Genomic DNA, 13,366 nt, shown 5'->3' on the forward strand with positions numbered 1-13,366 from the left:
CCCCCCTCCCCCCCCGAAGTGAGTTGAGGAGGGGCTGTTATCTCCCAGCACTATGTGTGACTGAGGATTTCAGGGCAGGTGGAGGCAGGGGGAAGGAATAAGCAAGTGCTTTCTGGCCGGTGCATTAGTGCGTAACAGCCCTGAGCATTCGTTGTAATTGGATTCCTAACTAGCAAAGTCACGGCTGGCTGGGACAGCTTTACAGAACGGTTCCTTGGAGTCACATACACTCTTCTGTGAAAGGGAAGGAAACAGCACGTGACAGGCCCCCCCTTCCGTCCCCCGCCCCCCATCAAGCTCTAGCACAGCATCGATTTTACAGTAATGAAATGGGAATTCAAAAAGGTGGAGCTCTCCCATTTATCATGGGGAAGATGCAGCAGCCACGCCAGCATTAAATCACACCCAGCGGGGGAGTGGGTGGTGTGACACCCCCTTATTCACCACTGTCATGTCATTAGGATACGGTTTGTACAAAGTATGCCTTGTGAGGTATTATTCTAAAATTCCTGCTCTGCAGGCAGTAATAGCACATACAATCCAATGAGAGATCGTTGTAGGTGAAGTTAGGAAGTTTGGCCATGTGTGTGTTACTGAAACATGTTGTGAGGTTGAAAACACCCACAAGCAGCCTTTCGGGTACAACAGTAAAAAGGCCAAACAATGTTAATGGCTTATTGAGGAAATGCAGACAAGCACAAGGATAACCACGGGGACTGCGTACCATAGAAACCTCTCAGAGACAGCAGCACCCAGTGGGAACTGTTTGACCCAGGTCGCAGCAAAAGAGCTTTCCAGCAAGGGGAAGAAGATATAAAAGGGGGAAATGACATCATGATGGTACCTCACCCTCCTTACAACAACACACTTGGAAACACCTGAGGAACAAAGACTGAACCGGGGGTAGTGATGGTCCCAGGCTAGAGGGATTTCAAGCCTGTGTATGAAAACCTGGGAAACCCGAGCTGCAAAGCAAAGGCAGCTTGTGCCTTAAGAATCTGCCAACCTGTTTATCACTCAGGGTGAGAATTTGCTAATTCATATCCTACCTATCTAGTATGTTAAGCTCAGTCTGTGGTTTTGTTTATTTACTAGGTAATCTGCTTTGATCTGTTGCTATCACTTAAAATCTATTCTTTTGTAGTTAATAAACTTATTTTGTGTTTTAATCTAAACCAGTTTGCATTTGACTAAGGTGTCTGGGGGAAATCTCAGCTTGGTTACCAAAAGTGTGCATGGCCCTCTTCACACTGAGGGAGAGGCGAACTGGGTGTTAAACCCATATACTGGCTCGATTTGACCAGGGCAGGATGGTACACCTCTGGGGTCGGAAGCTGGTGGCTGCGTGTAACTGCAGCGGTGTGAATGCTGGTGAAAGTGCAAGCTTGTAGGGATTTGCAACTTGTCACAGCAGCACAGTGTGAGAGGGAGGCCAGGCTGGTGGGTCAGAGGGTTCAGTAGTACCCCAGTTCCAGGTAGCACCCAGGGGGAACCCGTCACAGGTGGCGCAAGGATAGGCAATTGGAGAGATCGCCTGGAGGCCCTGGGTTGCTGGTTCTTGTCCCCCAGAGATCGATGTTGATGAGGAACTATTTGCAGCCTGTGTGAGGAGTTGGGTGGGTCTCAGCCCCATCCTCTCTGGACAGGTGCCTCCCCCAAACAATCCTCACCGCTCATACTGATTGGCAGCCTGCAGGGGAAGGTACTGGGACTGTGGATATGGAGGGAAGAGAGATGACAGAGTTATTTGTTTGAGGGAGATGAGAGTATTGGCTTGAAAGGTTTTGTGGGGCCCAGGTTGCAGTTACTCTTGGGAGCCTGCCTGCGCTGTTCTCTCCTGACAGAGGCCCTCATGCAAGAAATGCTCCGGCGAAGGAATCTCCATGATTATGGATGCAAATTGGACGAGTGCACCTCCGAGGGCTAACAAGGCTGGGTCACGCCTCACTCGCCACATGCAGGTGCATTTACCCTGTTTGCCACGCAGCTCCAAGCATGTGTGCTCTTGGGAAGACATTTTTTTTAAATGTAGGTGCAGCTGGGCCTCAACTGTTTGAAAAGCAGCGGTAAGTTGTGGAGGGTGCTTCCTGGCGAGCAGCTGAGCACAGGTGCTATCTGCCTGTGCACGCTCCCCAGCTGAAGGAAGACACACATTGAGAGGTGCTGCCAGGAGCAATGCAAACAATCAGGGCGGTACCGTGAGTGACAATGCTTCTGAGACAAATGCTGCTGCATCACATGCTGTATTGTTATTAGTCTGTATGTAGGCAACCTAGGAGCCCTGCTCTGCACCCCTTTCTGCTAGCCACTGTGCATACAAAGAGGGAAAGACGGTCCCTGTCCCACACAGCTTGCAGTCTAAACACAGGATGAGGTAACGGGTGGAGGGAGCAGACGGGGGAAGGGCAGACTGACAGGGAAATTATCCTGATTAGTACAGTAAGCAGCAGTCATAGCATGCCCATGCAATGCAGCATCCTTCCTGAACGCCGGCTTTCCAGGAAAGCCAGGACAATGCAGGAGTAGGACACGCAGCTGGGGCATAGCCAACAGGCTTGCCATGGATCTGAGTTCTTGTCCCTCTCCTCTGTCCCTTCTGCAGTTGGTTTGTTAGCTTCTGTCCATGCATGGTTTCCTACAACTTGGCTGAGGCTGCTTCTGGACAAGCCAATAAGAAAAAGGCCATTAGGAGGGTTAGGATGATGTTACAAAGTATCTTGGGCAATGTTATGCAAGCATCGCTGCTACCACCTTCCAGACTAAACAAGCATCTCTCTTCTCCAGCGATGTTGCAGCCTGGCCTCTGTTCATCCCATGGCTGAGTGTTTGTTTTCCTCCTGGTGGTACTGAAGTCCACTAACACCCTCCCCTTTCTCTGTTTCCTGCTTCCAAACCTCTGTAGGGTCGTCCCTGTGATCACTATGGCAATTACCATACCAGCCCCACGCTAGGCAGCCTTACCAAGCCGGTGGTGTTATGGACCCAACAGGATGTGTGCAGATGGCTAAAGAAACACTGTCCCCATAACTATCTCATCTATGTGGAGGCCTTTTCCCATCACGCTATCACAGGTACAGTAGATGCTCCCTCTCCAGCTGGTACTAACTGAAAAATGCTGATGATGAGTAAAGACTTTCGGTGGTTGTTGCATACAGCTGGTTTGGTTTATTAACGTAACTAGCTGAATGTGATTCACATTTCCCCAACACCTCTCCCTCAAGACAGTTGTCCTCACCTGTAGCTAACACCGCACTCAGAGCTAGAGGGGAGCCTTCAGCCAAACCCCTAGATCCAAATACCATTTCAGGGGCTTGGAATCAACCCCCAGATCTGAACTCTGCACAAGACCCCTATCTCTATGAATCAAGCCAGAGTCATGCCTCTGTAGTGTAGGGTGCTGGGCCCAGCTCTGATCTGTCTGCACCCAGAGCCAAGGCCATTTCAAACCCCCGCTGACAAGTGTGGTGGAAGCAGGGCACTGCAGGGGGAATGTCTTGTGACAGGCAAAGTTGGTCTTTGGGTCCTCTGAGGGCTTTGACATCCCTGATTTAAAGGGAAATCTCAGCTTCCTTTCTTTCTTTAAGTAAGTTTCTCTTCTATTTCCCTGCTCAGGCAGCCATGGGGAGAGGCAGCAGCAAAAACTGCTTCATGCCCCCATCCCAGAATGCTAAGACCGGCTCTAATCCGCTGAGTTTCTTCCTGGCCCTCAGCTAACCAACACCTGAGGGGAGCTCCTTAGTCACAATCTCTTTACGCTGACGGGTTCTGAGAAGGGCGGGGGCTGTGTCAGGATGGGTGAGCCCGTTGCAATCTGTCACAGCAGCCTTTTAAAATAAACTGTAAGGCGCGATCTTATGTTCAAGTGTCTGTCTAGGCATCTGAAGGTGACTTAGTGAAAGACAGATCTTCCATTGTTGTTAGCAGTGTGGCTGTAGTCATGTTGGTCCCAGGATATCGGAGAGACAAGGTGGGGGAGGTAATATCTTCTATTGGACCAACTTCTGTTGGAGAAAGAGACAAGCTTTCGAGCGCCACAGAGCTTTTCTTCAGGTCTGGGAAAGGTGCACATTCCATATCCGATCTCCATCCTCATCCTCAAAGGAAACCTGCACCACACCTTCCAAAGACGAGCCTGGGAGCTTAAATTCATAACTGTGCTAGACATTAAAAATCATGGACTCAGTAAAAGACACTGGATTTATAACAATCTCTAAGGCACTAACCCTCCTTTGTCCTACAGCTGCAGAGGTGTTAGCTGCCCACTTCACCTTGAATGGTCCCTTGCAACATGTGTTAACTCTTTAAGATTAACAATCTGTCCCACTGTGACCCTCTGAGCCCTGGTCTACACTAGGGGGGATCGATCTAAGTTATGCAACTTCAGCTACATGAATAACTGAATAGCTGAAGTCGACTTACTTAGATCGACTTACCATGGTGTCTTCACCACGGTGAGTCGACTGCTGCCGCTCCCCCGTCGACTCCGCCTGCGCGTCTCGCGGCGCTGGAGTACAGGAGTCAACAGGAGAGTACTCGGGTCGATCTATTGCGTCTAGTTTAAACACGATAAATCGATCCCTGCTGGATTGATCGCTGCCCGCTGATCCGGCGGGTAGTGTAGACATACCCTGAGTACGTTTCCCAGACCTGAAGAATTGCTCTGTGTAAGATCAAAAGCTTGCCTTTTTAATCAATGGAAGTCGGTCCAATAAAAGCTATTACCTTCCACGCCTTGTCTCTTTAATTAAAAAAAAGAGTCAGGACTTACTATTTTAACAGCAAAATTTACCCATTTCCAGTTTCTTTCCCAGCTCAGAAGTTAGGCGGCTGTGGGTTGTGTGTGAAAAGAGGAAATGGCTGAACAGAAGGCTGTCCTCTTTAGAATCCAGACACGCCACAGAGTCTGGCTAGCTAGGTTCTCCACGGTTGTATCTGAGCACCTGGTAATCAGTCACAGACTTTTGTCCCCTACACCACCCCTGAGAGGTAGGAAACTATTAATCCCATTTGACAAATGTGGGATTGAGGCTAGGTTCAATTAAATGTCTGGCCCAGAGTCAGGACTCAAACCTAGGTTCTCTGAGTCCTCATCTTGTGCCCTAGTTACTAAGCCATTCTTCCTATCTGCCTGTCTACCTATTGCTCTGCTCAATGCAACAACTAGACTCATCTCATGTAATATTAATAAGGCGCCTGATGTGACCAAAAAAAATGGGAGTGACTGGAAAAGTCATTAGAAATGCAGAGATGATTGAGGATTAAATATTAAACAAATTTCCTGTTCCTCATAATATCAATTTCCTACCTCATCATTTGTTGCTGATTGCGTTGCGTGCCGAAAGCTGCAGGGTTAGACATGGGAACTTGTTCACCTCTTCATTCTACAGCAGCCAAGGAAGAGGCTGAAAATGCCATCAAAAGCTTGTAACCCAATGAGACACTGGACAGTGGGCACTCTGCACCTCAGATAGGAGCAAAAATCTCATCAGAGCGACTGTTCTCGCAAGATTTTGCTACATCCAAACAGAAACCAGAAAATACCCGAGGCCTCTCCCAGTTCTGGATCCAACCTAGTACTGAAGCCCTAGGCTCTGGGTTAATATGTGAGGATCCACCCGCTTCTCCCTCAAACTCTGAAAGGCTTCAGATCTGAGATTCTGCTACTGTCCTATGTCCCACACACACATACTATAGACAAAGTTCTGCCCTGGAATGTGTACACATGAATCCCTTTCATTTCAATGGATGGCTCCATTCCCGTTACCAAAGAAGGATTCTAATCAGCTGATGAAGGTTCTAGTCGAGCTGGCACTGGGAATAACCACAAAGGCCAGGGCTCATTAGCTTGTTACAGAAAGATAGTCAACACCAGCTTTTTCCCTGCTCCAGAAATAACAACAAAGCAAAGCAATAACCTAGTTCAAGAAGTTTCATTATAGTAAATACCTGCAGTTCTCAAGCGGTTAAAGGGTCTTTGATCTTCAGCCTCATATTGCACAATCTACCCACATTATGCAGGTATTGGTATCACTGCACATCTGGCCAGGTGTTATTGCTTACATATGTATTTAATATCTAGGTACCTGATATGGCCATATCAATTACACTTTTTTCAGGTGTTAGACTGTACCAGAGTATCCTAAAATCCTGTTTGATCTGAAGAACAAAGGGATGTTTGTAGAAGAACATCAAGATAGACAGTAAGCGAAGCTGCAGAATTAATGTTTTAAAGTTTTCAATTAGCTAGCGGGGTGTTGGGAGTCAGAGTAGTGTCCGCTCCACGGGTGCGTCTGTTTGAGAGGAGACCCAGAAAATGAATCCAGTCCCCACAAAGCAAATGCGATGGACTCAGTCCTGGCCTTTTATTCCTCCCTCTCCGCCTCGCACAGAATCGCTAGTCTGCAGCCTGCTTTGTGAGGCAGGGATGGATCATAAAATGCTTTGCCAGGAGAAGGCAGCGGGGAAGGGAGCGAGAGAGATGGGAAGCCGTGTGCCTTTGTCTCATGCCCCAGAGGAATGACACGGCACTAATGTAACAGCTCACCCGAGTCCTTGCATCGGAACTAAAGGAAGTATTAGCGAATGTACTCTGGGAGACAGGGACAAAAGCTGGCTGTAAAACCCCTCTTCTGATAGCCCCTGGCCTGGAGGAGAATGGCTGTGACTAAAAGCGCTGATGGGAACGTTAATGTGTTCCGATGGGTACTTCTAATGTAACTCATCACATTGCCAGCATACCAGAGAAGAGCGGAGCCGGGGCATTCCAAATAACATGTCCTGATGCAGGAGGTGGAGCTGACAAATCGAAAGCCCCTGCCTGTAGGGAGTATGTGATCTGAGGGCAAGCACTGGACCCAAACTTCAGGATTAGGGCTCCCACTGTGCCACTTTGTCATTGGCGTTGCCGGAGCGTTGCCCTTTTCAGGAATGCCACAGGATGGCCAAGGGTGCCCAGTGACGGTTAGGTTGTGTTTGATTTAGCCTGGCCTTTAACAAGTAGGGTGAGCGACTAGATCTTTTGCTGAGACAGAAGATGGTCTTAGCCCTGTGTGAGCACTCGCAAAACCCCTTGCAGCTGAGTCGTGGGAGAGCCCCGCAGGTTAGCCTCGAGGGCAGGCTCACGGAACCCACACATGGAACGTTTACACTGAGTGGCGGTGCACACGGACAGTTGTGCATTCAGCAGTACACCCCCTGCTGGAAACAAGCGTGCCCACACGGCTTTATTTGCAGAAAAACACCTCCCCTCATTCCTGATTTTACTTTCCATGACCACCTGGAATGGGCCTCAGGTACAGCCCAGGCTCCTGTGCTCCTTGCATGGGACTCAGAGCAACAGAGCACGTACTGCAGGCAACAGAAGTCATTTTGACAGACAAAAAGCTTGTCAGTGCAGGGCTGAGACTCTCCCCACAAAGGGAGCTGGGGAGAGTCATCAATATACAATTCAGTTTACTAACAGTCTTACCAGAGCTGCATTATGATTCAGCCTAAGAACGTGATACGGCAGCGGCAAACACTACATGTGTGCATCTCTGGTGTAATTCTTTTGTATTGTATGGCTGCTGCTGAGGCTGTTGCATTTCTGTGTTAGGTGATCACTGCTGGAGGGGGCTGCATTTGTCACCATTTCCCTCCCCACCTCTCCTTTCTTGCCTTTCTGATGAACAGAATTCAGGTTCTTATTTGTTCTGCATTGTGGGGATGAATTTTCAACATGCCTCTCCCCATTAGCAGATGCAAATGCCGGGTTATGCATGTGGGTGTTTGATGTTGGCAGCTTGATTCTATGGCCATTACTCATGGGGCACTTTTGAAGCCTGTTTGGGTACCTGGCCCTCACTGTGCTAGGACTCTTCCTGATGGCTGCCTTTTGGAAGCGTGCACCTTTTGACCCAAGCGGTTAGCCAAAAATCCAAGGTCTTGTGCGCTGTCCCAGTTAGGAGGAGAAATTGGTGATGGAGTCAGGGGAGTCTCTGATGCAGTCCTGTGGATTTGCATAGAAAGTACAAAGTCCTGTTTCCCTAAACACATCAGGAATCAAATAACAAGAGATGGTGTCTATGTTCCAAGCCCCTTTTCCAGCCAGCGCTTAGCCCAAAAGCTCTCTCTTAGCTTTCCTCAGGGCCATGTTGCCAGTGCTTTTTCTGACAGCATCCTTGGCTTTCTGCTGCTTCTCACCCTGCTTCTCTGGTCTTTTTCCTGTTTCTCTGAGACACCCCCCCACACACAGCTCCACCGATCAATGCCCCAGCCCCTGTGTTTGCCACGACAGGTCCCAGGGAAACCCCTTGGGCCTCACACTTCAGTTTTTACTCAAGCCTTGCCAGCTGCCTGTTTTGGGTGATTGTTTCAGCTATCTGGTTATAGGAAGGAGCTTAGTGGCTTTTTTACATTGATCCTGGCAGCTGAGACACCCACCAGCTCCAGCAATGTTTAACCCAGCCCAGAACACCCTGCACCTGCCTATGGAATCTGGCCGGTGTTCCCAGCCCCTGGCTGTCCTAGGCACACAGCAGTGAGATCCGCTGATGAGAGTCAGAGTGGGGCGAATGAGCGTTGTCTCTTCGCTTGCGTTTGGCAGGCCGGGCCCTGTTGCGGCTGAACGCGGAGAAGCTGCAGCGCATGGGCATTATTCACGAGTCTCAGCGGCAGGAGGTCCTTCAGCAAGTGCTGCAACTCCAGGTGCGAGAGGAGGTGCGGAACCTACAGCTGCTCAGCCAAGGTACATGGGAGGGCGAGGAGGGGCTGTGAAGCAGCAGCAATGAATCCTTTGGTGACTGCAGAAGCATGTGCCTTGCTCTGCAGTCATTGGGTAAATGCCAGCATTCTTGGGGCTTGAAAGGGGTCCGGTGGCTTGGGATAGGTAATGGACTGTGGCGTGTATCGTCTGTAGGTCACTGGTTCAAATCCAGCCTGCACCGGCTCTGGCTGAAAGTTGTTGCGTCCGATGGCTAAGTGCTGGCCTGCATGCAAGCGGTTGGACGATGTCAGTTCCCTGGGGATAGGTGACCTCCTCCCAGAAGCAACCCCCACTAAATAGGATCCCATGCATGAGAACTGTTCTTTCTGCCCTGGGCATTGTCACTACAGAACAGGACTCAGCTACAGTGTGTGGAGCTTCTGCTTCCTTGGAGGTTAGCAGAGAGCTCCTGCCGCTGACACAGGCAATGCCATTGTTCCTTTCACAGCTGTGTCTTAGACCCAAGACCCTCCATGGTGCCTTAGCCTGCTCTCCCAGGATTTCTCAAGGCTCAGTCCCAAAATGAGGACTGCAAGGGAATAGAGGAGGAAACTTGGAACAATACAGGACTGAATTCTCTGACACTTTAGCGCCAGGTGCCTAATGCCATATTCCCAACCTAAGTCATAGGAAAGGTAGGTCTAAGCCAAGGGCCCCTTCTGTTAGCACTGAGGGACAGCTGGCTCTGTGGGGTGCAGCAGGGCATTTGTGGCAGCTCTAAAGATGCAGAGAAGTTCTCTGTGCTTTGCAGTGGACATGCTCCCTGGAGCCTGGTCTGCACTAAAAAGTTAGGGCAGCCCAGCAACGTCACTCAGGGGTGTGAAAAATCATAGTTAAGCCAACCTAGCCCATGGCATTGACAGGGTAGAAGAATTCTTCTGCTGATCTAGCTACTGCCTCTCAGGGAGGTGGATTACCTACTCCGACGGGAGAGCCCCTCTCCTGGCATAGGTAGTGTCTACACTCAAGCGCTACAGTGGTGCTGCTGTAGCCATTCCGCTGTAGTTTCAAGTGTAGACAAGCCCTAAGCTATTGCACTGCGGGCTTGGCGCTCATCCCCCTCTTCTCTCTTTCCTCCTTATTCCAGCTTCTTTTGGAAACGTCTCCTAGCCAAGCCATCTGCTTGGCAGATTGTTCCAACACTGTGAACCGAGCACCTCTGGGATGGACTGTGGACCACAGATACGAAAACCTGAATCGCATGCTTGGAATATAACAGACAGTTTCCAAACCACTCAATGGTCTTCTCTCCCACCCTCTCTCTTTCTCTCTCTCTCTTTTATTAATATTTTCCTGTGCAGAGATCAGACATTTTCTCCAGCAGACATGGTTGACAATTAGAGGCAAACTAGGAAAATGGTCACCAGCCATGTGATATGCTCCCCTCTGGGATCCAGTCAACCACAGGGGGAAAGACCTCAAGATGAATGTGGTAGCTGGAGACAGGTCATTTTAAGAATGGAGTTGCAGCACGGTCATTCTTGGGACTAATCAAAACCATGCACCATGAAACCTCATGCGCCCCAATAACATGCTTTAACCAGGAGGGCCTCTGGGCCCAGTGCAGGCTGCAGATGTCCCCAGACTCTACTGGTGTCAATACCTTGGAGCTTACTGATGAAGCTTTTGTTCTCTCTTCAGACTGGGCTGTCTTCCAGCGTCCGAGGAGATAACGTTAGCAGCAGCAAATAAGATGACTGGACAAGCCAGAAAAACTAAAAGCAGAGCCAAGCCCCTGGCGACTGGCTTTGCTTTGTGAATTAAAACAAGAGCTGAGTCACTGAAGCCAGAACGCATACCCATAAAAGAGAAAATGCAGGAGCCACACACTCAGTGACGTCACCGTGACCTCTAGAAAGCAGCACCAGGAAACATTCATTGGGTTGTCCTTGTCCTCATTTATGGGCATATGGAGGAACCATGATTAGTTGGTTTGCTTCATCCACCTTTGGCACCACCCACCTCTGTGACTGGTTTCTGCGCTGCCGATGCAGTCAGAGCTGAGGGAGAACAGGCAGTCCTCTTTGTAGAGCTCAGAAATGCTGGCTGAGAGAAACTATGCCGTGGCCAAAGGCCACGCCCGACTGGTAGCCTCCTACCAGCTCATGAAGCTCACGCTGGCTGCATTGATAATGCTGTGGCGCTTGCGGGGTACTTTGCTTCAATGGGATGTGGTGGCGGGACTGGGCAGGAGACTGGCTTAAGGGCTGAGAATCAAGGGTTCTTTGGTGCAATATTCCGTTGCTTTTGTGTCCTCTCGTACCCTTCATTCAGAGAACTCCTTATAAAACCTTCATGTTTGTTTCTATTTTTTCACCTGGTTCATTTGCATTTCGAGTTTTCACCCAGTGTCCTGTTCTGAATTCTGATTCTCCACCGCACACAATAATCCAGGTCTGAAGCCTGAACTGCTATCCAGGAGTATCCTGGCATTGCTGCTGCTTGCCCTGGCTCATGAAATGCAGGCGCCTTTCTAGCCTCCGCGACATGATTAGTACCAGCCGCACTCCTTTCCACCATTCCATCTAGCCCCCTCCTTTCGCACCCCGCCCTGATAACGCTTCTGGAACAGTTGGCTGATATGTCACATTTCCCAAACTGGCAGGCAGGTAAGACACTGTGAAACAAACCCTGGAATTTTGGTCTGAGGCGTCTCTCTGGTATGTCTCAGACTTTCCATTCGTTTGTAACTTTCAGTGGCTAGGGCAAACCTATGCACCCAGAAAGCAGTCAGAAGTGTCATCAGCCCTACGTATCTGGGACCAGGGCTTCTCCACCCACATTTGTTGTACACTGTAGCGGGATGGTTACCTGCTCCAGCCCTGACAGGGTTAAAACCAGCCCTGGGAGAGGGCTGGGAGAACAGCCCAGGCTGAGTGGGAAGCAGGCTCAGCTTGGGTCAGGCCCCAATTAGGGCCCAGCTGGCCCTATTAAGGCTTGAGCCAGCAGTTCAAGCAAACAGTCTCTCTCTGGCTGTAGAGGGAGACGGGCCTGGCTGCAGGGAGCTAGAGACCAGGTACCTGAGAGAAGCAGGGCTGGGGAAAGGCAGAGGAGCTGGGGAGCTCCAGCCTGGAAAGCCCCAGGCGGCAGCCTAGCATAAGGCCAACAAATACTGGGGGTTGCAGAGGGCAGCCCAGGGATAGGCCAAGGCAGCAGCTTCAAACCCAGCCTTGCCAGTGATGAGTGGCTGATACTGCAGTCTGCCCCAAGGCGCGGGGGCTAGACAATGACTGGCAGTATCCGTATACTGAGGTGAGGTGGGGATAGTGGGTGGGGGTTCCCTGGGGAGGGGAGACCCTAAGACTGAGGGGTTACTGCCAGGGGGCAGTGCCCCAGATAAAGGGGCACCGGGTCTGGGAGGGACATAGGGGCCAGCGGTAAGGTGGATCACCAGCCTGCAGGGGATGCTCCAGGATGCTGGAAGAGCAAATTCCCTGAGACGACCAGCAGGAGGCGCTGCAGGGGTGAGTCGCGCACGCTTACATACACCCTCAATTTTCTCAGGCCAAAACCAAAAACCAAACAAGCAGGGGCAGCTCTATGTATTTTGCTGCCCCCAGCACGGCAGTCAAGTGGCTTTCGGTGGCATGTCTGCGGGAGGTCCGCTGGTAACGCGCCTTCAGTGTACCTGCTGCCGAATTGCCACCGAAGCCGTGGGACCGGCGGACCTCCTGCAGGCATGTTGCCAAAGGCAGCCTGACTGCAGCCCTCATGGTGACCAGCAGGCCGCGGCTTGCCGCCCCAGGCACGCGCTTGGTGCGCTGGTGCCTGGAGCTGCCCCTGCAAACAAGTCCCCTCTTATCTGCCCATTGTCTTATCTAGAGCTGGGCAAACTATTTGCAGTGAACAATTTATCCTATGAATCTAGCTGTTTCTTCTGTTAACAAAGGAACAGGCTTTGCTTTTTTTTGTACGGATTTGCCCATTATTTGATATCCCACAGGTGGTTTTGTAAATATTTTAGGTTACGCAGAGCAAGAGCCAGGGCTGGCTCCAAGCAGCAAAAATTTTAAAAAAAAAAAAAAGGCCGTAGTTGCGACCTGCAGCTCGACCGCCGCTGCTTCAGTCTTCAGCAGCAATTCGGCGGCTGGTCCTTCGCTCCGAGAGGGAGTGAGGGACTTGCTGCCGAAGACCCGGACGTGCCGCCCCAAGAAGCTGCTTGCTGGGCTGGTGCCTGGAGCCCGGAGGTAGAAAAATTCAAAGTGGAAACGAGATGAGAAGTGTTAATAGGAAGGGTAATTGACTTCTGAAGCAGCTTACCAAGGGCTGTGGTAAGTTCTCTGTCTCTTGGCGTATTTAAATCAGAACTGGATGCCTTTCTAAACAAGATGCTCTAGTTTAACCACAAGTTATTAAAGGAGATGGGTGAAATATTGTGGGGTGTGTTCTGCAAGAGGGCAGACTAGATGACTGTAGTATAATAGCCTCTTCTAGTCTTCAAATGTATGAATCAGTCACAAACAATTACTTTGAGTATTCACATATCAATATCTGTGTGATTGGTCACTTAAGTCACATGGTATTCTCACTGCATCCTGATTGGATGACTCATGAGCAGGGATCCTAGTTTTTGGTGATTAAAAAACAAAGCAAAATTCTCTGAGAACCTATAAAAATCCATGT

General features: G+C 50.1%; 1 protein-coding gene across 5 annotated transcripts in view; it reads left to right on the forward strand.

Moving 5' to 3' along the window:
* The window catches only part of SAMD10 (sterile alpha motif domain containing 10), a 75,244-nt gene extending 64,147 nt beyond the window's left edge, over positions 1-11,097 (forward strand). The window contains exons 5-7 of one of the 5 annotated variants that reach the window (XM_039498163.1): positions 2,903-3,071; positions 8,585-8,725; positions 9,831-11,038. In XM_039498163.1, the coding sequence (XP_039354097.1) occupies positions 2,903-3,071; positions 8,585-8,725; positions 9,831-9,853 (333 nt within the window). In that variant the 3' untranslated portion in view covers positions 9,854-11,038. Of the gene's footprint in view, positions 1-2,902; positions 3,072-6,116; positions 6,201-8,584; positions 8,726-9,830 lie in introns of those variants that run through there. The other 4 variants (XM_039498166.1, XM_039498167.1, XM_039498164.1 and 1 more) reach the window with 4 other exon arrangements.
* The last annotated feature ends 2,269 nt before the right edge of the window (positions 11,098-13,366 follow it).

Source organism: Mauremys reevesii, linkage group 13 (genome assembly GCF_016161935.1).
Source record: "Mauremys reevesii isolate NIE-2019 linkage group 13, ASM1616193v1, whole genome shotgun sequence".
Lineage (NCBI taxonomy): Eukaryota > Metazoa > Chordata > Testudines > Geoemydidae > Mauremys > Mauremys reevesii.